This window comes from Nomascus leucogenys, chromosome 15, assembly GCF_006542625.1.
Source record: "Nomascus leucogenys isolate Asia chromosome 15, Asia_NLE_v1, whole genome shotgun sequence".
Lineage (NCBI taxonomy): Eukaryota > Metazoa > Chordata > Mammalia > Primates > Hylobatidae > Nomascus > Nomascus leucogenys.
In genome coordinates this window covers 96,667,199-96,692,408 of record NC_044395.1, presented here as the reverse complement: position 1 = coordinate 96,692,408, position 25,210 = coordinate 96,667,199, and the positions used below count along the sequence as shown (strand labels likewise).

The 25,210-nt window shown below is 45.7% G+C and overlaps 1 protein-coding gene across 1 annotated transcript in view; it reads right to left on the bottom strand.

The window, feature by feature from the left end:
* PRR5L (proline rich 5 like) overlaps positions 1 to 16,966 on the bottom strand; it is a 61,103-nt gene extending 44,137 nt beyond the window's left edge. Inside the window, exons 1-3 of the mRNA XM_003254434.4 lie at positions 16,680 to 16,966; positions 14,583 to 14,663; positions 1,121 to 1,169 (exon numbers count right to left, since the gene is read on the bottom strand). Of these exons, the coding sequence (XP_003254482.1) occupies positions 1,121 to 1,169; positions 14,583 to 14,663; positions 16,680 to 16,843 (294 nt within the window). The 5' untranslated portion in view covers positions 16,844 to 16,966. The remainder of the gene's footprint in view (positions 1 to 1,120; positions 1,170 to 14,582; positions 14,664 to 16,679) is intronic.
* Between the last annotated feature and the right edge of the window lie 8,244 nt (positions 16,967 to 25,210).

Genomic DNA, 25,210 nt, shown 5'->3' with positions numbered 1-25,210 from the left:
CTCAAGGTCACATAGCTAGTAAGTGGCTATGCTGGGCACTGAACCCAAGCACTCTGCCTCTAAAGGCTGTGATCTTGACCACTACCCTATACTGCCCCCCTACACACTACGTACAGAGTGCTTTACATGTGTTATTTCACATAAAGCATATAATAACCTTTTAAGGTAAGTTGTATTTTTAGTCCCATTTTACAGATGAGGAAACTGAGGCACAGGGAGGTGAAACAGCTTGCCCACTCAGCAAATGAGTGAGAAGTAGGGATTCTGACTTCACTAAGGTGCCGTCCAGTCAGTGACTCCAACACTCCCCATTCCCTCTCCACCATATGCCTTTGGTTAGAGTCACGAAAACAGCCTGTGTCTGTGAATTAGAATCCATCCTCTGACTGGTCCTGGAACCTTAAACTCACTAGCTTTATACCAGCAACGTATAGACAGGGGAGAAGTCTGACTATCTGATCCAGACAATGGATCCAGATGTGGTATGATTCAGGGTCCCCTGGGGGACTCCCACTACCGAAACTCTTTCAAGGGATCCCCATGGTCAAAACTATTTTCTCGGTAAGACTAAGCTATTTGTTTTTTTCCCTTACATTCTCCACGAGTTTACAGTGGAATTTTCCCAAAACTACGTGACATGCAATATCATTACAAATTGAAAGTGAAGCAGATAGAAGAATCCAACTATCTTCTATGAAGCCAGCAATGCAGAGATCTCCTTACTATTTTATTCTGAGAGTTGTTTTTCATAAAAATATAATTAGCACTAGTATGTAATAGGCTTATCACTTAAATACATTAAGACATATTTTAAAGCTCTTCAGGTTTAATTTGTATTATGGTAAAGAGAGGCATAACCCAAATAAGCAATACATTTTACAAGTGTAAAGCGGTCCTGAGACCAAATGCCTGAGAACTGCTGCATGGGACTGTGATCTCCATTAACTGCCGGGACACACAGGCCTGGTGCCCCTCTGCAATGTGCAGCACACAGCGGGGACTTGAGATACCTAATTTTGGCTGTTGAAGGAATGTTCAACTGTACAGTATTGGCCACCCCCTTTAGGTCCATGCCCCCACATGCATGATAATGATGGATGCTCAGATCCACACAGCTTACCTGAAAATAGTCTGTAATGAATGATCCGAGTTCACTCTTCAACAGCCGCCTGGGGAGAAGGGAGAAGAGAAACACTGTCAAGCAGCCCTTGACGGTACAGCTCATGGTGACAATGTGCTCACCAGTGGCACGGGGTGGGGCCAGGTCTGAGATGTTGAGGGCACTTTCTTAGGTCCTGGTCCCCGTTCCCCCATTGTTATCATGGAATTGCAGTGATGGGAATCCTAGAAGGAGATGCATTCCTCAGTTCACTCTGAGAAAGTAGCACTGTGAAGAGGGCAGCTGGCCACAGGAAATCCTAATTCTAGCAGAGCTGCTAGGGGCAGGCCAGGGCATCTGACTTTATATGAAGCAAAAGGAAGGAAGAGAAAGACAATCATTTTGCACTCCTCCACATTTGCAGAGCACTTTATAGTTTAAAACACATTTTTTATATATTCTTCAACTAAGGATTATAAACTGTATGTGGGGTGGAGTAGAAGTAATTATTATTCTTCCTGTACAGATTTTAAAAATTATGCCTCAGAGAGTTCCCCAAAATAAGTCAGTGGCAGAGCCAAGATTCGAACCCAGACTTTCTGCGAATTCGACATCTTTTCCCATAACTCCACCCTGTCTCTCCTCCAAATCCAGAACCCCCTCCCGTCACCCTAACTTAAAATTCAACTTGGTACCATGGTTTGGGTGGTCTTACAACCCATGCCCAATGGACTGAGGCAGTCTTCCCAGGGGACCACAGCAGGGAGAATAGAGAGATTTTATTTATCCAGCAACGAAGATGTATTGAGCGGCTCTTCATGTGTTACATGTTGTTCTAGCACAAGGAGTTCAAAGGTGAATGAGACAGAGACAGACAAGGTCTCTGCTCTCTTCTTGGGGGCTGATGGATAGATAGCACGTTAATAAATGTACTCACAAGATGATTTCAATGAATCTTAAGTGCTAATAAAATACAAATGGAAAATAGGGCTATTGACACCAGCTCTCCTTTTCCCTGTGACAAATAATGGATCCATCCATACTATTCTTTATTTTGATCCAGACAAGGTAAGGGAACAAAAAACAAGAATAACTGGCTCCCCAGATCCAGTTAGTAAACCCTTCATGATTTCAAATGATTTTCTTTACTCATCCCATTGGCTATGGCTATTAAGGAGCAAATGCTCAAGTTTCTGACAACCCTTGCTGAGTATTCACTCCCCCAAAACACGTTCACTCATGTCACTGAAGGATAAACAGGCGGTTACGGCAAGATGTTATGTGCAGAGAAAACAGGCACAATAAAATTAAGACAAAAGAATAGAGAACCACCCATGATTTGAATTACTGTAGCAGAAAAAGCCCTGGAAAGCCACAAACACATGTTGAACAAAGAAAATACCTTCCTTTTCCCATGACAGAATATATGTCTGTTGTGGATGCTGCATTTTGAGGGCCAATTTAAAGGCAGTCTCATGGAGGGCCACCCCGTCAACACAACCCAGGAGTTCTCCTAGATGTGGGCAGGTCTGATCCGAGAGAGGGAAGCCTTCATCAAAAGCCACTGGACTAAGAGCAGGTTGGCCCTCGCTAGTCTTTGAGGCAGAGGCTAGATGTGTCTCTCAGACAGGAAACAGCAACCTAAGGGGCAGCCCCAAGTGGACGGAGGCTTTGAAACAGGAAGAGGTAAGGAGATTGCTTCTGACCACAGGAGGGAGAAACGCCTCCTAACAAAGTCTTCGTGGTCCTTGGGAAGTCTCAAAACCATAGGTGAAGAAGCCAAGCTTTGCGCACAAGTGGAAAAACAAGTCCTACCGATAGGCTACTTAGGGAAGAGCTTCCCAAGGAGATATCTTGGGTACTCATGATGCTGAGGGACTAATGTGGTTCTGAGATCAAATAATACACTGTGGAATTGGTGTCCCAAGGAACCCACAGTGGGAAAACGCTATGCTCATGAAGATGCCATGGGTAAGATTGAAAAAGAAAGAGGTCGGGGTTAAGGGGGCCTTCAAAATAAAAAAATATGGACACCCTCCTGGAGAGCAGCATGCAGGAGGGATCTATGATGGTGTAATAATTGTGAGTTTGGGCTGGATATGATTGAACAAGTAAAGGTTGCCCCGGGCATCTCACAGCGGGATGCAGAAAAGCATCCGGATGCTACCCAGTTGAGGAATCCAAGACATCTCCTCCCCTCCTATCAGGGAGGGCAGGAAGGGGCTTCACTCTACAGGGAGGGTGGAAGCACAGCAGCCTTACATTGCAGCTAGGGTGCAGCAAGCCACAGCCAAGGCCAGAATTCCGCAGTGTCCCAGGAAGAGAAAAGCCTAGGTAGAAATCAGCCAATAACGGGGCAGAAGCTAAAGAGAAGACATGCAAATTCCAAGACAAAGACTTAGCAGAAAGGACCCTGAAGCTAGAAGCAGCTGTAACAGGGGGGATGAGATGGTAATGGGTAAGAATAAAGAAGCAGAACATGAAGAGGGGCCTTTCGCCATGCCGACAGTGATAACCATTTCTTTACTGAGGAGGAACCAGACACGACGTGGTACTGCTTCATATGCTTTAAATGTAATGGGCCATAGCCAGGTATAGTGGGAGAACCACACACTTGTCCTTTTATCAAATCCAGAACGCAAAACCTTCTCCACCAGGTACTGTTCATAGAATTATCTGAACAGAAAAGACCTTTCTTAATCCTTTAAGTCAAGATTCTATTGCTCTACATGGACAAATCAGTAAGCTACACTGCCCTTATCCCTTACAAAATCCTGCCTTCTGTCTGGGCATGATAACATGGTTAGACAGGGTCACATGTTATATATATGCAGAGTTTTTCACTGCAGCAAAATATAAAAGTCAACATAACTATGCACCAATAAAGTGCTAATAAAAAGATTATGTTCATCCAGGCAATGGAATTCTATGCAACTATTTTAAAAAGGGAGTGAAGAAGTGCTCTAAATAATGATATGAAAGATCTAAGTCATAGTAAGCAAAGAAACAATGCAAGATACAGAGCAGTGTGTACATACAACATGTCTACATGTAAAGCCTTGGAGAAGCTTGAAGTTGTTGCTGGAAATTACGTAAGGCAACACAACACTTTAGCCAGCTTGATTCCCTGAAGTTCGAGGAAGACGCTGTCCTGCAAACACATCACCAGACCCCAGTCTAGTCCACAGACCCTGTATAAGGTATCCAGTATCATCAGCTGTGTTTCCATATGTATTCCTTATACATGCATAAAGAAACTCTGGAAGAATACCCAATAAGCTACTGTTACTAATACTTTAAGGAAAAGAGAATGGAAAACTGGTGTCTGGGATACAGGGGTGGAGACTCTGCTGTATACCCTTGCTATATGTGTAAAATTTTCGAACCATGTCAATACAAGCCTATTCAGAAACAAATTTTTAAGATTCTGAAGTTAATAACCACCACCAAGATTACCGCAGAATGGCCAGAAGCCCGAGAAAGAATCGCAGGAGTAAGTCCCTACCAAGGGCACAACATCAGGAAGCAGGGTGTGTACCAGCTAACAGAGAATCCCACAAGTCCCGGGAACCCACCAATCCAGACCTGCCTCAAGCTGGTAACCCAAGAACCCTTGTTCCCAGGACTATAGAGTGAAGAGATGAGGAAAGAGGGCCAGGAGTCCCCAGCAGTGCTGGCTAGGCCAGCCTGTGAGCAGACTGTGGCTGAGTCATGTTGCAAATCTACAATCCATGTCTATACTTTGTTTATTCTGCTTGCATTGGTTTATAAGGAAAGAATGCTTCTGAAGAAAACCTCTATTCTTGTCTCAGCTGAATTGAGAGAAGGGGATTTTCCACACCTCTGTTCCGATACACCATCTCCAGTGGAACTTGGCAGATGCTTCCCCACTTAAAAGCTACCTTCCCCCCACCAAAAAAAGAGGAACTGAGTGGAGACCCCATTCATTAATTCTTTGAATCTTAACCATTTACTGAAAACATAATGTTATGTGCTAGACATGGTGCTGGATGCTAGAAGAAAAGGATGAAACAGAGCTCAATGATTTCTCCTGGGCCCTGTGAGAGAGTGATCTGGGCCACTCTCTTATAGGGCCCAGGAGGTTCATCTTACCCAAAAGATGAAAGCAAAAAATATCAAGGCATTAGATACCTAGGCCAAAATCACAATGGGACAATTCGCCCTGTAGCCTTACTTACTTTTACCAATTTAATTTGTAAAGGACAAGAAAGAAGAGAAAAGCTGGAGAGAGACAGCCAAATTAAAGAGGCTGTGGTTTGTGGTTCCCTAGATGCAGGAAAGATGAAAATCCTGATTCCTAATACCTAGGCCGTAAGCTCCTTTGAGGCTCAGGCCTAGAGTCTGGCAGCCCCCCTTCCGCTTTTCCCACTCTATCCTAGGGTTGCTGCCCTGTCAACAGAAAAGCAATTACACGTTAGAACAAACAATCATCATCATCATAAGGAATAATAAACAAATTGCTCTTAGGATGGAACCCGGCATTTTTTCTCCAATTAAAGTTTATTGAGCACACTGTCCAGTGGGTACTGGACACCACTGTCAACAATGTAGGCATTCCTACATTTAAGCCTAAAACAGAACTGTAAGCAGCAGTAATATCCTCAATTTTAATACACAAGGAAACTGACCCGAGCAAGCACAGGCCAGAGATAACAAGTGTCTTGTTGAGAACAGGGAGCCCAGAGCTGCCTGGCTCTGCATCCTGGCAGCCACTTAGTAGCTGTTGTTAGCCATGACCTGGGAAAATTCACTGGTTCTTCATACTTCAATTTCCTCACCTAGAATGTGGGGAGGATAAGGATACCTACTTCACGGGATTACTGCACAAGTAAAATGGGTTAATCCTCATCAAATTGCTAGAACGCTGCCAGGCCCACAGCAAAGCTTGGCAAGCGTGAGCTACTATGATTTCACCCAGGACTCTGAAGCCCAGGGTCTTGAAAACCCCAGCCCACTGCTTCTCAGCATCTTCCTACAAGTACAGCCACACTAGCATTTCCTACACCTGGGATTGAGGACCCAGGAGAAATTCATAAAGCAGGTAATATGTTAGGTAGGGCCAGACCAGCTGATGAAAGGATAAGAAGGTAGGAAGGTGGAGGCAGAGCTTTGGAGAAAAGAATTGCCGGGACGTGTAACTGACATGAAAGCAACCCCTCAGCCTCAGCAGCCCCCATATGCCATCTGTTTCATATATTGGACTTCCATGCCTGGTTTCATTTGAAAACAGAATTCTGCTGCTACCAACCACCACAAGCCACTGAGCTAGAAAAAGGGAAGCCGGGAGCTGAGGGTAATGTGAAGGGGACACTTACATGGGGCCTGACCAAAATGAGAAACTGGGCATGAAGTTCAGCCAGAAGCCAAAAGAAGCCATAACGGGGAAAATGTGGGGAAGCACTGACTGGTCTACATTATCTCACCCTTTCTCCCTCCTGGGCTGACCAGCTGAGACACCACCCCAGTTGACAGGATTTCCTGTTATTACACAGACCTGCGATCTCATGCCTCACCGTCTTGTCAACTCAACTTCCCACTTCTGTGGGCTTAAAGGTAAAGGAGGCATTACTAAAAGCTGGAATCAAGCTGGTGGAGAGGCACAGGGACAGCAGGATGGCAGCAGAGTGGACAAGCGCAGAAGTGACAGAGGGAAATCACCTTGGACGGAGTCAGTCTGCCTTGCACACAGAGAAAGACCCAAGGCGGCAAAATCCCGCTGCTTGTCCCAATTCTCTTCCCACATGAGGTTAAAGAGGATGAGGCAGCTTGCAAGAAGTGCTGCAGGTTAGCCAAGATAAGTTGGAATAACCATATCAGTAGTTAATATTTCTGCGCCATCTGGCAAGTAGGGTTTGCCCCAAGTTCTCTGGCCCTGCACCCTGGCCCTTTGGTGAGATCCGCCCAGACCGCCTCAAGATCCAGGAACAGCAGGGGTCCTCCAGAGTCCTGTGCCCAATGCTGTAGCTGGTCAGTGCCCATCTAGCCTGACTGCTGAATGCTCTGAAATCACCCACCTCAATTCTGCAATAGGATATGTTTCAAGGAGGCAGCTTCTCTTAAGCAGGAACAGATAGAAAGGCCCCCTCCCCTTCTCTGGTCCATTCCATGGGAGCCCATGGGAGGTGGTGTCCTTGACTCAGGACATGGAGTACTCACACCCTTCGGGTGTCTGCATCCTAGTGGGTGGCAGTGGGAATAGTGAGAAACATGGAGGAAACCGACAGAGCATTTATTGAGCTCCTAGCTATGGGGCACACTATGCTCGGCAGTCTGCACACAGAATCTCAAATTCTCCAACAGCCTTACAGGTAGGAGTGTATCCTCATTTTGCAGATAAGATTGATGCTCAGAGCTTTGCCATTGGTAGATCCCAACTCAAATGGAGGCCAACCTAATCAGGCAGTGGTACCCCCCGTGCTACAGGGGCAGGCGGGCAAGGAAGGGAGGCAAGTGAGTGTGTACTGTAAGGACCAAGAAAGTCCCTCTAAAGCCAGCAGCCAGGCCTCAGCTCCCCTGATAGGCTCCATGCCAGACCATGAGTCCAGTGCCCAGATCTGACCTTTCCAGAGAGGCTGGAAACCTGGAGTTTTAGGTGAGATGTCCAGATTTCTAAACAACTTTTAGGCCAAACCACATGCGCCAACCCCATGGGTTTCCAATCTGCCATTTCTAACAACCCTTCTTAACCTGAAAGCCAAGTATGTTACTCAGCCGTAGCAGGTACAAGGTAGTAACACATCATCAGGCAGAGTCACCCGGACCAAGAAGAGACCTCATCTTAATCCCTCCAAAACTAGGCTCCTCAGAAGGGCAATGCCCCCCTTACCTCATGATCTATTCATGAACCTATGCCCAGGTACATCAAGCCCAAATCTGGATCATGCCAGCTCTGTGTGGCTCTTGCAGCCCACGTACTAAGGGTTTAAGTATGTGGGAAGCTTGGGTTCAAATCCCAGCTCAGGCACTTACTGGCTACATGACTCTGGGTGAGTTATTCCACCTCTCTGCATCTGTACTTCCTCCTTGTAAGACAGGGATACAGTATCTATCTCACAGGGTGTGGGGAGTTTTAAAAGAGTTGACGCATATGAAGCACTTGGAGCCTGGCACATACTAAAGGCTGAGCAAGTGTCTGCAGTTGTCATTACCTCGTGGCATCGGGCCTGGGACTGGTCTACGGTATCAGCCTGTGAGCTGGATCCGGGCTCACCTTCCTCCCGTCCCCTCCCAGCTCTCCCCCGACTGTGGGTCCCCCTCTCCTACAGTCAACACTGTTAACGAGATGGAAAAATGGGAGGTGGATTTCCCTTTGGGTTTCAGGCAACCAACTGACTCAGAAGGAAGATATTTCAACTCAGACCTGTCAGGGATCAAACACAATTCTTGGAACCTCCCCTTTCCTTGAAAATCTCTGGGGTTTTCTTCACACCACCTCCTCCCTCCCAACAAGAACAGAAGCAGGTTGGTCGGAGAGGGAAGGAAAATGTGCGTTTCCTGTCTCAGGCCGGCTGCAGATAACTCATCTCTGGTTTCCGGAAACCTCATCTCTGAGCATTTATTTCTGCAGAGAAAAAGTCCTCCCAGGGAGTTTGAAGAGGCGGGAGGGCATGGAGTGAGTGGTGGTGGCAAGAATGTTAGAGGCTCAACTGCCCTTTCTGCCTGCTCCCACTTCCGATTTCAACTTGGGTATCATTTTCTCCTAGGTCTAATTATGTGCCCATCCTCCACATGCCCCCAGCACTCCAGATTCCACCATCACCCCTCTAAAAGCGTTGCCTGAGAACTACCTGCCCAGTTCCTCTCTCATTCTACTGTAAGATCTCCAAAACACAAACCACCTACTCAATGACCACCCCAGTACACAGCCCAGTACTGGGCAGAGCACTCCACATTTATTCAATAAATAAATCAATGAATCAATGGCCCTTCCTTCGACACACACACTCCAACACTCAAAGACTGAAAGCACTTATAAGAACATTGGCAATCAGGTTCTTCAAAGAACCAGCAAACATCAATCTTGCTTTTTTCACGCTTTTCTAATTCTTCTCGGTCACATAAAATCAGTGGGAGAGTTGGCAGAAAAGACTGTTTAGGGAGAGTGTGCTCCTGTGTCAGCTTAGCGCTCTTGTTCTTGGAAGGGCTCATGAAACCCAAACCACTAACCCAGACTTTTCCTCGCTGCTAAAATGCAGCCACATCAGGGGTGAGGCTGGAGAGGGGTGTTAAAAACCGCACTAACACCCCATTGAGAATTCAAAACAAGAAGACTCCCAGAATCACCCCGAACTCCGGCAGATGGAAATTTAGGGAAGCCAGAATTGTTGATTGTGATGCCTGGGGATTTAGCTAGAATACGTCTATTCTGAAAGGTCATTTTCTTGCCTTGAGAGATATTACAATGTGCAAGCTGTGCCTCCTAAGGCAGTTTCAATAGGAAATATTCCGATTTATGGTTTTCATATCAATAGACCACGTGCCCTGACTTTTACATGGGGCAACATTGGCCGCTATATTGAGGTGAGACGTTTCTGATGGATTTTTTTTTTTTTTTGAGACAAAGTCTCGCTCTGTCCCTCAGGCTGGAGTGCAGTGTGGCACGATCTTGGCTCACTGCAACCTCTGTCTCCCAGGTTCAAGCGATTCTCCTGCCTCAGCCTCCCAAAAATAGCTGGCTGGGATTACAGGCGCACACCATCACACCTGGCTAATTTTCGTATTTTTAGTAGAGTCGGGGTTTTGCCATGTTGGCCAGGCTGGTCTCAAACTCCTGACCTCAGATGATCCACCCGCCTTAGCCTCTCAAAATTCTGGTACTACAGGGTGAGCTGCCGCAACTGGCCTGACGGATTTATTCTTAAAGTGTGGAGAAACCTGTCTTTGGATCCAATACTGTGTTTTAGAATTTGACCGTCCTCAGTCCCCAGTTCTTCCTCATAATTACTTCAAAGTCTATCTGCTAACATTTAAACTAGAGTCTATTTTCAAAGACATGTCTTAAATGGAAAGGCCACTTATAATAATGACTGCACTACAAGACCCAGTTACATAAAATATCTACCTTCCTAGTCATCCTTTGCATTGACTACTATTTAAATAAATTTGTATTTCCCAGGTACATACTAACCCTACAGATAGAAAGTGGCCAGGGTGGCTGGGATGAGTGACCCAAAGAATCTGATTTAGGCTTTGACCCCAGACTTGGACACTCCATCAAAAAGTTTATTACCACTTGGCTTCAGTAGAATGGAGAACTGAGAAAGTCATTTCCTCTTGTTCTTTTCTCTGTGGAATGGAGAAACAGCTGGCTCTCCTTGTAACAACTTAGCCTCACCCAAACTTCAACTCCAGGCACCACTCTTTGTGGATCCTGTCCCAGACTCTCTAGTTCAAAGTGAGCTCACCTCATCCAAACTGCTGGAGAAGTTTTTTCTGAGACAGGATCTTGCTCTGTTGCCCAGGCTGGAGTGCAGTGTGCATCATCACACCCAGCTTTTCATTTTATTTGTATTTTTTGAAGAAACCAGGGTTTCATTATGCTGCCCAAGCTGGTCTCAAACACCTGGACTCAAGCGATCCTCCTGCCTCAGCCTCCCAAAGAGCTGGGATTACAGGTGGGAGCACGACACCTGGCCTGGAGAGGGTTATACACAGCACTATTCATGGGGTAATTCATCACATCGGCCTGTGCTCTCATGCATCATACTCACCCATTATGTATCACTTTAATATTTCTTAACTGTTCACAGTAATAAGAATCCTATGGCTAACATTTATTAAACCTTTATTAAATCACCAGACCCCGTACTAAGGATGCTTTTAGCATTATCTCAATCCTTCCAATGACAATGAGGTTAATGCTATTATTATCCTCATTTCATAAAAGACAAAACAGACTTAGAAAAATGAAGTCACTTGCCCAAGGTCACACAGCTAGCCCAGTCTTGATCCCTGGTCTCTCTGAATCCAGAAACTGCTCTCTTCGGTTAAAAATTTCTATTAAACTTAGCACAAATCCTCTTGCTATAACAGGACTGTCACAACTGAAAAATGGGCTGAAGAACTGAGGCTTCTCTGTTTGCACATCTCTTTCTGACATCCCTACCATCCTGTGCCCCACCCTCTCCACCAGTCCTGCCTCAACCATGTTGAGTTGATAGATCTATTCTGCAAACAAGTCTTCCAAAAGGAAAATCAAAGCCCAAGTGTCTACTTGAATGTAACAGAGAGCAGCCTATTTCAGTGTTTAAGATGCTGGAATAAAGGCAGCTGTGTTTACCTCCACACAGGCACTTGCTGATGTGGGAGGGCTAGCTTCATTCAACTTGGGACATCCAGGTCACATCAATGCCTGGGAGATGCTTCACATTCTCTGTTATATTCTGCATCTCTGATGTGAAAGCCTATCTCCATCCTCTGGCCTTCTCTAAAATAGTGTGGCTAGAATGCAAGGTACAGAAATATGGGGAAGGAAAGCTCTAATTTTTTTTTTTAAGCTTTAGCTTATTCTGGGCTCAATTTATATCTGGGCAAATAGTTTCAAACCTCAACCATATGTATTTCCCACTAGTGTGAAAAATCACTGCAGACACAGAGGAACATCTAGCACCCCTAACCCCAACACTGGAAAGGAGGGCTGGGGGAGTGTCATGCTCCTCAGGATGGTGTTAGTCACAGGATGTGATAAGAGATGGGCTCACAGAGACCTTGGGAAAGGAACGATGGCAGAAAAAAAGATCAGGAACCATCAACTTAATCCTTCTCCCAACATAAGACCTCTCTTTCTGACACTACAATACAGTGCAAAGAACAAAGGTGTTGCTATGAGTCCCCCCAAAATTTATATGTCAAAGCCTTAACCCCCAATTTGATGGGATTTGGAGATGGGCCTTTGAGAGATACTTGGGGTTAGATGAGGTCATAAGAGTAGGGCCCACATGATTAGTGTTGTTACAAGGGACATCAGAGAGCTCTCTCTCCCCATCGAGTGCAAAAGAGGTCATGTGTACACACAGTACACATCTTCAAGCCGGGAAGAGGGCCATCACCAGGAATGGAAATGACCAGCACCTTGATCTTGGACTTCCCAGCCTCCAGAACATTGAGAAATAAATTTTTGTTGTTTAAGTCATCCAGTCAATGGTATTTGTTATGGCAGCCCCAGTAGACTACTACAGGTATCTAAGTCAGAAAGGAGTTCAAATCCTTTTGCCACTGCTCATTGCTGTGTGACTTTGGACAAGTTATTTAATTTCTCTATTGCAGGATTTTCTCATTTATCAACTACTCATAACAAAGGGCTGTGGGGAGGGTTGAATGTGTTGATGTAGGAGGAAGGCACCTAGCATTTTCTGGGACTCAACACCCCAAAGCAGCAATGCCTCCCCAATGCATGCAACAGCTGGTATTATAAAAGGGCAGCTTCTTGGCCATATTCAATCCACAGATGTGTTTTGTTTGGCCTGCACCAATGTTTGGGGAAATTTGGATTATTTACCAACATTTAAAAGTCAGAAAATTTACATAAACATCTCCATTTCCAGTTCTTCTTGAAAAATAAGAGATGTATCAGTGGGCCTGTGTTCTACCAGGGTAATCCTCTTTCGACAGATGGCACGATCTCACCGCCAGGCACCCACGCCAGCTTCACCCATTCAGAAGACCTTCTTGGTACCTGAAGTCTTTTGAGTTAGCAGCCCCGGGCTACCTGAGCTGGTGAAATCTGGCTTGGCCTGTACTTCTCCCAGCTGTCCACAAACAGAGCTTTTAAGTACAATTTCAGGATCAGCCTCCCAAAGTGAAAAACAATTAGCACATTCCTGAGTCCCTGTTTTATTTATTTATACTTCTATTGTGAACTAAAGAACCTCATGGAAAGGCCAGAATTTTAGTTCTTAGAGAAAAATGAAGCTTTGCAACGTGGGGGTTGGCTGACCCTGCTTTGCCCCTGTCACTCAACATCTTGGGGCCTCAGTTTCCTCCTTGGTAAAATGAGGCCTTGGGCTAGATATCTTTTGACTTTTCCCATATTTATGTAAGTATGATGTGAAATTCAAGAACGTGGATGGAAATTTAATACAATTCTGAAGACTTTAATGAAAGTAGAGCTCTTAAAACACCTCAATGACCTTAATGCAGGCCTTAACTAACTGTAAACGGGACCAGAACAATGGACTTGTTTATTGTTCTGCCCACTCCAGGGTTGGGTCTTTAGCCTTGAAGTTCTGTATTTAACATATCCAGAAACAGATGAATACCAGGGCATAAAAAGACCTGATGGAGGCAAGGCATGGTGGCTCACGCCTGTAATCCCAGCGCTTTGGGAGGCTGAGGTGGGTGGATCACGAGGTCAGTTCAAGACCAGCCTGGCCAAGATGATGAAACCTCATCTCTACTAAAAATACTAAAATTAGCCAGGCATGGTGGCAGGCACCTGTGATCCCAGCTTGGGAGGCTGAGGCAGAGAATTGCTTGATCCCAGGAGGCGGAGGTTGCAGTGAGCCGAGATGGCGCCACTGCACTCCAGCCTGGGCAACAGAGCAAGACTCCGTTTCAAAAAAAAAAAAAAAAAAAAAAACCTGATGAATCGATCTCCTGTCCCTAGAAGATCCTGGTGCTCTCAGCCCTGCCTGACTTGCTGCTCTCATTTCACCAAAACATACACCTAACTGCACAGCTACCCAACTTCTGGTGCTCTATGCACGTGGATGGGCCTTCTTTTGGTTCCTTGCTCATTGCAACCACAGGAACTTTGCATGCGCAGTTTCTACCAACTGGAGCCCTGTTCCCCTAGGTAATTTCCATGGATGTTTCAGATCACAGCAGCAGCATCACATCCACCACTCCTGGCCTCCTTGACAAACATCAAGTCATTTTAACATATGCTTTCATCACATCAGCTGTGTTGGAGTAGCTGTCTTAGTTGCACTTTCACATTTCACATGTGTGGCTAGTTGACTAATGATTCTCTTCCCAATGAATATAAATTCCAGGAGGGCAGGGTCCATGTCTGTCTTTGGTCCTTGCTGTCTCTCCAGTGCCTGGCCAACGGAGATGCACTCAAATGTTTGCTAGTAAGTCACTTAGTAAAAGGAAGAACGCAATAAAGCCCCAAACGGTCTGGTTCCAACAGCTAAGCTGAATTACCTGTTATGGTGCCTAATGGTTAGGAAGGGCACAATAAATGCTTACAGAATAAATGACAGCTGCCATCTATCAACCTCTACCCCTTCCCCCACAAAACACACTACATACTGAACAAATGATTCTCTCTGGATCAGAAGTCTAGACAGACACAGATCTCAGAAGGCAACAGCCATGAAAGCAGCATAGCTGACAGAAGAAGCAGTAAGAATCAAGCAGGGGAAAAAAAAAAAAAACATTAAGGCTCCTAAGGGGGTAGCCCTCTGCCCCTGCTCAGGATTATAGGGGAAAATGGCACCAAGTCTGGCCTGCCACATACCTGATGTTTTCATTCAGGGCATAGAGCTCGTTGCTTTGCAAGCCGCCCCCTTTGAAAACGTTGATCACAGCAGTCTGAACGCTACAGGAAAAGAGAATAACCCTTGGTTAGAGAATCTCCCTTCTTGGGCCATTTCAATAGCAGCTCAGGGCTGAAGGTGGGTGGAGTGACCAGGAAGCTCATAGCACAAACCTGGCCACACACTCCATCCATCCTCCATTTCCTCCTCAGTGTCCTTGGAGAGAAAGGAAGACCGAAGCCGAAAGGACTCAAAAGCAGCCCCCACTTTCTTGCAAGCCGGCAGGTCTTCCTCCCTCACCTCGCTGGCGGTCCTGCTGGTGCAGCCACACTCAAGGGCAGCCAGTGGTATCTGATCGCAGGAAACTGCATGGGCCTGGGAGATTCCAAATGGCATTTCCTGCAAGCAGAAGCTGACCCATGCCTGCAGTTCTTTCACAGCCACTGTCTTCACAGGGAAGCTTGGTGGCCTTGAGCTAACATGAACCGGTAATTCCTTTCCTTTTTAACAGCACTTTCCTTGGAAGAATTTCTCGCAGGCCAGCCTTACAGGCCCCTCATATTTCCACTCCTGTGAGGTGTACCGGCAGCAGAGTTAGTCCCTTGAGAGGCCATATCAGGGCTTACTCCACAGCCTCTGGGATGACAGCCCAGTGTTTCAGCAAAGGAGCTGCTTATGATCTTGTCTATATTAAGGGCCCTGGCGTTTTCTTTAAAGAACAGGGATCCATTTAACACCAAAACATTTTGGAGCCCCCTCTCTCCATCCCTATCATCAGAGTCATGCTTTCTGTGTCCATTCATTGAAAATATCCATAATGGGCCAGGCGCGGTGGCTCACGCCTGTAATCCCAGCACTTTGGGAGGCAGAGGCCGGTGGATCACTTGGGGTCAGGAGTTCGAGACCAGCCTTACCAACATGGTGAAACCCCATCTCTACTAAAAATAGAAAATCAGTCAGGTGTGGTGGTGCACACCTATAAACCCAGCTACTCAGGAGGCTGAGGCAAGAGAATCACTTGAACCCGGGAGGCAGAGGTTGCCGTGAGCCAAGATCGCACCACTGCACTCCAGCCTGGGCAACAGAGCAAGACTGTCTCAAGAAAAGAAGAAAGAGAAAAGATCCATAACGATCCAAACTACAAAGAATTCAGTCATGCTTCAAAATAACGATGCATTTAATTACTCCAGCGTCTGCAAAGATTTGAAAAACAGTAGCCCACAAGCATATAAGACATAGTGCTGATTCAGTCTGCTCAATTCTTGGTGCACAAAAGGTTGGCGAGACACCTAACAAAGCTCTGTGCCTCCTCTTCCAAGCACCTGTGGCTCACAGGTCTTCATAATCTTGGGTTTATGCCAATCATTTAATTTTTCACAGACATGTTTCATCTTCCCAAGTGGGAAGTAGGTTACTTAAGGTTTCTTAAAGAAGCCCACTCTCGGATACGCTGACAGTTTCAGGTGTGACTAATGAGCTTGAACAGTGACTGTAAATTCCAGTGCAACTGTCCCAGTCTGGTAAACTGACTCTCCTGACAGGCCAGAGGCTCTCAGTGGTCTATTTTCTGGCTACTGAAACAAAGAAAGCTAACAGACACACTGGATATAAAAAAAACTTGCTCTCTTGGCCAGGTGCGGTAGCTCACACCCATAATCCCAGCGCTTTGGAAGGCTGAGGTGGGAGTGATCCCTTGAGGCCAGGAGTTCAAGACCAGCCTGGACAGTATAGTGAGACCCCATCTCTTTAAAAAAAATTGCTTTTTTAATTAGCTGGGTGTGGTGGCATGTGCCTGTAGTCCCAGCTACTGGGGAGGCTGGGGCAGGAGGTTCGCTCGAGCCCAGAAGTTTGAGGCTGCAGTGAACTATAATTGCACCACTGCACTCCACAGCCTGGGTGACAGAGTGAGATTCTGTCTCTAAAAAAAAGGAAAAAAAAGAAAATTTGCTCTCATCATTATTTACCCCCATAATCACGGCCTTCCCAGAATCAGCAGAAACTCAGTCAGCCCCCGGATGCCTGCCTCCCTGCCATGGCCCTTGGCAGCCCTCCACCCCACATCCTGCGGCCTCCTTCACCTGTTCCAGGCTGAGCTGGAGCTCAGCTGCAGAGCCTGCCGAGTTGCTTGGAATCGGGGAAGGTCGCTGAGCACAGGGGAGCTCATGAAGCGCGGTCTAGGCCTGCGGAAGGAGCCCATCTTGTGGAACTCGACGGGCAGAATGGGAGCGAAGCCGCGGGTCATAAGTCCTGGTGACAGTTCAGCTTCACCTCTAGGACCAGAAGGTTCCGAACGCCCTCAGAAAGGGCTTCTCCAGGGGCTGCCTTCAGGCCCTCAGGCTTTCTTAAAACCACAAATAGCCAACACCTGAAAAGAGAGGGCAGCTTTTATTGAGAACTCCTGGCCTGAGAACACCTCTTAGAGGAAGTTGGCTGGGACTTTCCAGCCTAACTACCCCGAAAACAACTGCGGGACCCAGCAATAGCATCTATTCCCTTGCAGGTTCCCATTCACAAGTTTGTACAGGTCTCTTTTCGGTTGTAACAGTGTGGTCACCCTCAAGTGGGAAGACAGTGACCATGGGGCCAGCCTAAGGCCAGTCCTGCAGAAAAATTATTTCTAAGCTGTGCTGGACTCCGGTTCCAATATGCACCCATCAGCTTGGGCACTGCCTGGGTTCCTGTGGCCCACGATGTTGTGCAGTAAGAGATGGATTTTTAAAAAATGTCTCAAGGAGGACACAAGAGCTCCTCATCCTGGCATTGATGACCTTCCATGATATGCCCTTACCATGCCAGTCTGCATCTATTGCTCAGTTTTTCTCAAAGTATCAGTGACTCTTCACTCGAGCACATCTCACCTTCCCTTACCTGCTGTTCCTTCACTCATTTCATCAGGACACACTCACTGAGTGTTTGCTATCTATTAACCACTGTGAGTTGTAGAACATCCAAAGATTTCTAAGACCAAATCCCTGCCCTCAGGGTACTCAGTCTATGGAGAAGATAACTGTCTTTTTAAGCATTCTCTCATGCAATAAATGTTTATTGAGCAGCTACTATGCACAGGCACTTAGGCACTGGGAGGTATAAGATGGCTCCAGAGGCCCTGGTGCCCTGCCCCATGGAGCTCGCAACCAGCAGGCACTCTTCTATGTCATGCACAGTCCTTCCCCCACGCTTTTGCTCTTACCAACTACTCCTCTTGCCCAGAATTCTCTTCCTTTTTCCCTCTGCTTATTTAAACCCAACTCGCCCTGCAGGGTTGGGTTCAAGGACACTGTCCCCTTGTAGCAGTTGCTGGGAGACTTCATGGCTTCGTGGTTAAAGGCAGTGGCTTCAGGTTTGAGTCTTAACTTGGCCACTCCCAAGTTGTGTGACTTTGAACACACTGAGTCTAAAGTCCTCAGCTGTTACTAATGCCCACTTTCCAGGACTGGAGGGACGAAGTGAGATCATGTGACATGGCTGGCAGAATGGCAGAGCCATGGGCCTCAAAGACTGGCTATTTCTATTCAGATGAATTTCTTTCTTTCCTCGACACCTTTGGACCTGGAATTTCAGTCTCTTATTCTTTAGTGACTCTAAAGTCTAAATGAATGACTTAAAAGGTGAATATTAGAGTTCAGCAGAGTGAAGGACAAAAGGAAACACCACGAATCTCATAGTCACTTTTTACTTGAGGGTTTAGTAGTAGGTTTAGCCCAGAAGTATTTTCACTGCCATCTCTCTCACCAGCTAACTCTGCTATGTCCCAAAAACACTAGTGATGCAAGAAAAAGATATTCTAGCCTTAAGTCAACCTTCAGGTTGCCAGGGGAGAAGGTTTTGCAGCTCCAGCTGGTTAGCATTTGAAGAAGGGGGAACCGAAGTCTCACCTCCAAATCAAACATGCTGTTGTGGTCAGAAGAGTGAGTTAAGCCACTCAGATGGGCACGGAGGCAAGCCATCGAGAGGGCACAGGAGGTGTTAGCAGCTATCTGCAGGCAACAGGCATAGCAACAAGGAAATTGTAATACGAAGAGGCAGAAAAGAAATGGCTTGTCCTGTCTCTTAAATTTTTTCTTTTAAGGAAAGCAGACTTACGTCCTGTTTTCCTGGACAGTCTTTGCCCCTTCACCCCCTGCTCAGAATGAGTTCAACAGTTTGTTAAACTTTATTAACAAAAGAAGCATAACAGGCCTGTCAAGTTTCAGAAGGCCTCAGCAGCTTCATAAATGTCACTGCAACATGGAAAGATCTACACAAACCAACAAATGAGGTGACGAAGAAATAAAAAGCCACAGAAGGTCCTTCCGTATCCTTAAACTGGCTAGCTTTGAGATTTAACTTGCCCAGTAAAGGTCACACTACTAAGACAGGATCCATTTCGCTGCCCTTCTTCAAATGGGCCTGCTAAGTGCAATTCACCTGTGTGAATTAACTCCCTTTATGAGGATCTTAAACGAGTTAATGGAGCTGCCTCTCATTCCATGGCACTGGTACAGGGAAGTAGAAAAGTGAGCAGAATGGATCGTTCCAGGTGTTTACCCACCACCTTCCTGCCAAAACACCCACTTCTCCAGGAAACTGTAAGACACTGAGGATCGCAGGCTGGCTTCTGTCCCCGTCCACTTCTCAGTTAGTGTCCCCAGGCTGCCTAGTCCAGCAAAGCACCTGGCCAGCCCCATCCACACACTCAGCTTCTCTTAAATAAGGGTCATTTTCAGCCTATGACTGTGGCTCCTGTGGACTCAGATAAACCGCAGAGTCACACACAACGAGTTGCCACTGACTCATTTTTCTCCTCCAGAATTCGCCACTCTCGATCCTGACAGCTGAAGAGAATGTGAAGCTTTCTTTGTCTCCACCGTTCCCACTGCTGGGCGGAGCCAAGAGACCTCCCCAGAGCAGCACAGGGTGGAAGGAGGAGGCCGTTGGGAGCACTGACAAGAGTGGCCTAAAGGGAAACGCTGATACACCCTGGGTTCACCTGCTACAGCGCTGGCCCCACAGGCGCAGGCCTGTCCTGACCTATATCTGACAAGTCAGAAAATGACAGAACAGATGGGGCCTGGGAGTGGGGCCAGTCCAGGTCCCATTTACAGATGACAAAGGTATAGCAAAGCAGCAAAGAAACACGTCCAAGGTGCTCAAGGCGGGAAGACAGCCAGGACTGTGACAGCTGTTCCCCGACACCTGTTTGAGCATGTTCCCCAGCTCCCCCAGGCCATTTTGCAAACTCCTTGAAGACAGGCGTCGGGCTTTATTCACCTCTGTATCCTCAAGACTAAGCTCACTGCTTAGCCTGGAATCCCAGCACTTTGGGAGGCCGAGGTGGGTGGATCACCTGAGGTCGGGAGTTCAAGACCAGCCTGACCAACATGGAGAAACCCTGTCTCTACTAAAAATACAAAATGAGCCAGGCATGGAGGGGGCGCATGCCTGTAATCCCAGCAACTCGGGAGGCTGAGGCAGGAGAATCACTTGAACCTGGGAGGCAGAGGTTGCAGTGATCTGAGATCGTGCCACTGCACTCTAGCCTGGGCAACAAGAGCAAAACTCGTCTCAAAAAAAGAAAGAAAGAAAGAAAGAAAAGACAAGAAAACAAAGAAAAAGATGAAGGAAAAGAATTAAGAAGGCTGGGCACAGTCCCTCCTCGCATCTGTAATCCTGGCCAAGGCAGGCAGATCACTTGAGGTCAGGAGTTCGAGATAAGCCTGGCCAATATGGCAAAACCCTGTCTCTATTAAAAGTACAAAAATTAGCCGGGCATGGTGGTGTGTGCCTGTAGTCCCAGCTGCTCAGGAGGCTGAGGCAGGAGAATCACTTGAACCCAAGAGGCGGAGGTTGCAGTGAGCCGAGATCGCATCACTGCACTCCAGCCTGGGCGACAGAGCAAGACTCCATCTCAAAACAAACAAACAAACAAACAAAAAACAAACAAACACACACAAAAAAACTTGAACATCAGAGATGTTAAGTAACCTAGCCAAAGTCACACAGCTAGTGAGTGGCAGATCAGTGACTGGTGCCTCATTCTCCAGCCCATTCCCACTTTTCCATGCTACCAAACTCAGCCAGAAAACCAGAATCGAAGCCACTAAGTTAGGAACTAAATTTCCTATCAAAAGTTCAGTCTCATGCTGAGATAAATAAACTGGCATAAGGAACTCTATGACCAGTTCCTTATGGAACTGGAAGTGGTGGCAAGAGGAGTGGTGAGAAAGGATGAAAGGAGAAAGCACAGCTGCCTTAGACACCCACTCCCTACGAGCTGTGTGACCTTGATCAAGTTACTTGACCTCTCTGAGTCTCAAATTCCTCCCACATGAAATGACCCTGAGTGACTACCTGAGGGTTGGAGGAGGATTAAATGAGTAAATATTTGTCAAGCACTTAGAACTGTACCTGGCAAAGAAGTGCTACATAAGAGCTCATTCAATAAATAAAACCATGTTGTCGTAGTTATTTCTAAATTGCCAAGCCATGGCAGCAGTAGGGATACAATAGCAGCTCCCTCTGCTTCTGGTGACCCAGCAGCGTCTGGAAATACTCCACTGAGGAGCAGACAAGTCCTCTGAGCCCCCATCCCCATCACAGTGCACCCAGGCTTGCCTCCTTAGCCCTTCGATAACTCGTGACGTTATTTACTGACCTACACCTCGGTGTAGCCAGTTCCTCAGCTTGAAAGTGTTCTTCTACACATGGTGTGCTTCTAAGTCTTACCTCAGTCCTGTAAGGCAGATGGAGCAGACTCTGTCACAAATTAGGAAACTGAGGCCTGAGCAGGTGCCTGACTCGGCCATGGCTGGAAAGCTATCAGGTCAGGGATTCAGCCCTGGCCGGAAGTCTCCCAGCCTCACGCCTGGCTCACTGTTGAGGCTGCCAGGAGATTCCTTTTTTCTTTTTTCCTACATATTTCAAAATATTTTCATTACGAAACATACTTTTAAAGTTTATACACACACAAACATACATTTTAAATAATAATAATAGGCCAGGCATAGTGGCCCACACCTATAATCCCAGCACTTCGGGAGGCTGAGGCGGGCGGATTGCTTGAGCCCAGGAGGTTGAGACCAGAATGGGCAATGTAGTGAGACCCTGTCTCTACAAAAAATGAAAATAAAAATAAATTATTCAGGCATGGTAGTGTTTGCCCGTATTCTTAGCTACCCAGGAGGCTAAGGCAGGAGGATCGCTTGAGCCCAGGAGTTCAAGGTTACAGTGAGCTGTGATCATGTCACTGCACCCCACCCTAGGCAACAGAGCAAAACCCTGTTTCTATTAAAAAAAATAACTAATAAATAAATAATGATGAACTAGTACCTACTTAAGAAATAGAATGTTACCTTGGAAACTCTATGTGCCCCTATTTTTCTGATAATAGCATACTTGGTCAATTTTTATAAAAAACATAAGCATTCACATAACTCTATAACAAACATAGTGAAAGGCCTCTTTCTAGCCACTTAGCATAGAGCAGCTCTATCTTGTAGAACTTCGAGATGACAGAAATGTTCCGTATTTGTGCTCTCCAATGTGGTAGCCACTAGCCATACATGGCTATTGAGAACTTGAAATGTGGGTAGTGCAACTAAGGAACTGAATTTTAATTTTATTTAATTTTTAATAGCTGCACACATGTGTACACACACATTCTTATTAATATCCTAATAAGAATTAGTAATGTTTTTCTTTCCTTTTAATAACACATCATGGCCATCTTCCCATATCACTACATATTGATCTGCTTTATTATGTTTAATGGTAGCTTGACTATTCCATTTAGGAGGTATTACGTTTTATTTCACCAGTCCCCTATGGGTAGATATTTAGGGAGTTTCCCTTTTTTTTTGTTACTAGAAAGAATGAGCATATCTGTGGGTCTTAGGGATGACATGAGCATGTTTGTAAGGTGCCTTCTCAGCAGTGGAACTTCTGAGTCAAAGGGCCCAGAAATTCTTAGTTATGACTTAATACCCACCCCCACCAGAGCCTAGCGTTGCAGAAAAGATGTTGAGAAGTATAATGCTTATAGCTCTGAAGGATGTAAAGCCACAAGTGTGTATCACTCAGAGCTTTGGGGGCAGATAAACCCTAAAATCAGTGGTCACTTTGACATTCGCTCACTGTGTTAGGCAGAAAAACATCTCCCCACCCCCCACAAAGATACATTCACTTGTCACCAAAACCTGTGAATATTATCTTATATGGCAAAAGATGTGATTCAGTAAGAATTTTGAGAAGAGAAGCTGGTCCCGGATTATCCACGTGGGCCATAAACGCAATCACATGTGTCCTTATAAAGGGGATGCAGAAGGTACTAGAGACAGAAGAGGAGAAGACACAGACACACATAGAGAAGAAGGTGATGTGGAGACAGAGGCAGAGACTGGAGTAATGCAGCCACCAGGAGCTGAAAGAGAAAAGAAGCAGATTCCCCCCTAGAGGGAGTACAGCCCTGCCCCACCTTAATTCTGCACTGATGGCCTCCAGAACCATGAAAGAATATATTTCTGTTGTTTGAAGCCATGAAAGCTGTGGTCATTTGTTATAGCAGCCACAAGAAACCAATACACACACAGTGTGACCTTGGACACCTCTGAGCTGCAGTTTCTACATCTGAAAAGTGGGAATAGGAAGAGTTACCTTGGAGAGTTGTAATGACTAGAAAGATTGTCTATGAAGTACTTTGCATGGTTCCTGCAACTGTATAGGTGCTAGACACAGGTACAGTGGAGGCTGAGAGAAAAGGCACCCAAGGCAGGCTGGTGTCACCACTTCCTGTGGGGCATTGAGCAGGTAATTTAGGATTTGCAAGGTATTGGATGAGATGACTCAAGTAGGGCTTAGAACACTCCTTGAACACAGCAAGTGCTTGATAAATGCTACCTATGGTTTCTTTAATTGCCTCCATTACTACTACCCCTGTATTAGCCTGTTCAAACTGCTATTACAAAATACAGCAGCCTGCATGGCTTACACGACAGAAATTTGTTTTCTTACAGTTCTGGAGGCTAGAAGTCCATGATCAAGGTGTCAGCAGGGTTGATTTCCTTTGAGGTCTCTCTCCTTGGTTTACAGATGGCTGCCTTGTAGCCATGCCCTCACATGGTCTTTCCTCTGTGCACTCATGCCCTTGATGTTTCTCTTTATGTCCAAATTGCCTCTTCTAGGACACACACACAAAAATGGAAAGACATTCCATGTTCACTGATAGAAAGAATCATTATTGTTAAAATGTCCATACTATCTAAAGCAGCCTACAGATTGAATGCAATTCCAATCAAAATACTAATGACATTCTTCACAGAAATAGGAAAAAAAATCCTAAAATTTATATGAAACCATAAAAGACCCAGAATTGCCAAAGTCTCCAGAGCAAAAAGAACAAAACTGGAGGAATCACATTACCTGACTTCAAATTATACTACAGAGCTGTAGTAACCAAAACAGCATAGTACTGGCATAAAAAACAGACACACAGATTAATGGAGCAGAGTAGAGAAACTGGAAACAAATCCATACATTTATAGTGAACTCATTTTTGACAAAGGTGCCAAGAACATACACTGAGGCAAGGACAGTCTCTTTAATAAATGGTGCTGGGAAAACTGGATATTCATATGCAGAAGAATGAAACTAGATCCCTATCTTATATATAAAAATCAAATCAAAATAGGTTAAAGACTTAAACCTAAGACCTTATACTATGAAACTACTAAAAGAAAGAATTAGGGAAACTCTCCAGGACATTGGACTGGGCAAAGATTTCCTGAGTAATACCCCACGAGCACAGGAAACCAAAGCAAAAATGGACAAATGAGATCACATTGAGCTAAAAAGCTTCTGCCCAGAGAAAGATACAAATCAACAAAGTGAAGAGACGACCCACAGAATGGGAGAAAATATTTGCAAACTATCCTTCTGACAAGGGATTAACAAAGAGAACATATAAGAAGCTCAAACAACTCTACAGGAAAGAAATATAATAATCGGATTTTTAAAATGGCCAAAATACCTGAATAGACATTTCTCAAAAGAAGACCTACAAATGGCAAACAGGTATATGAAAAGATGTGCAACGTCATTTGATGTGGTTTGGCTCTGTGTCCCCACCCAAATCTCACACTGAATTATAATCCCCATGTGTCAGGAGAGGGACCTGGTGGGAGATGATTGGATCATGGAGGCAGTTTCCTCCATGCTGTTCTCATGAAAGTGAGTGAGTTCTCATGAGATCTGATGGTTTTAAAGTGTGTGGCAGTTCCAGCCTTGCTCTCTCTCTGTCTCTCTCTCCTGTCACTATGCTTTCCCTTTGCCTTCCCCCATGATTGTAAGTTTCCTGAGGCCTCCCTAGCCATGCAGAACTGTGACTCAATTAAAACTCTTTGCTTTATAAATTACCCAGTCTCAGGTAGTTCTTTACAGCAGTGTGAAAATAGACTAATACATCATTGATCATCAGAGAAATGCAAATCAAAACTACAATGAGATATCATCTCCCCCCAATTAAAATGGCTTTTATGCAAAAGACAGGCAATAGCAAATGCCGGCGAGGATGTGAAGAAAAGGGAACCTTCATATACTGTTGGTGGGAATGTAAATCGGTGCAACCACTATAGAG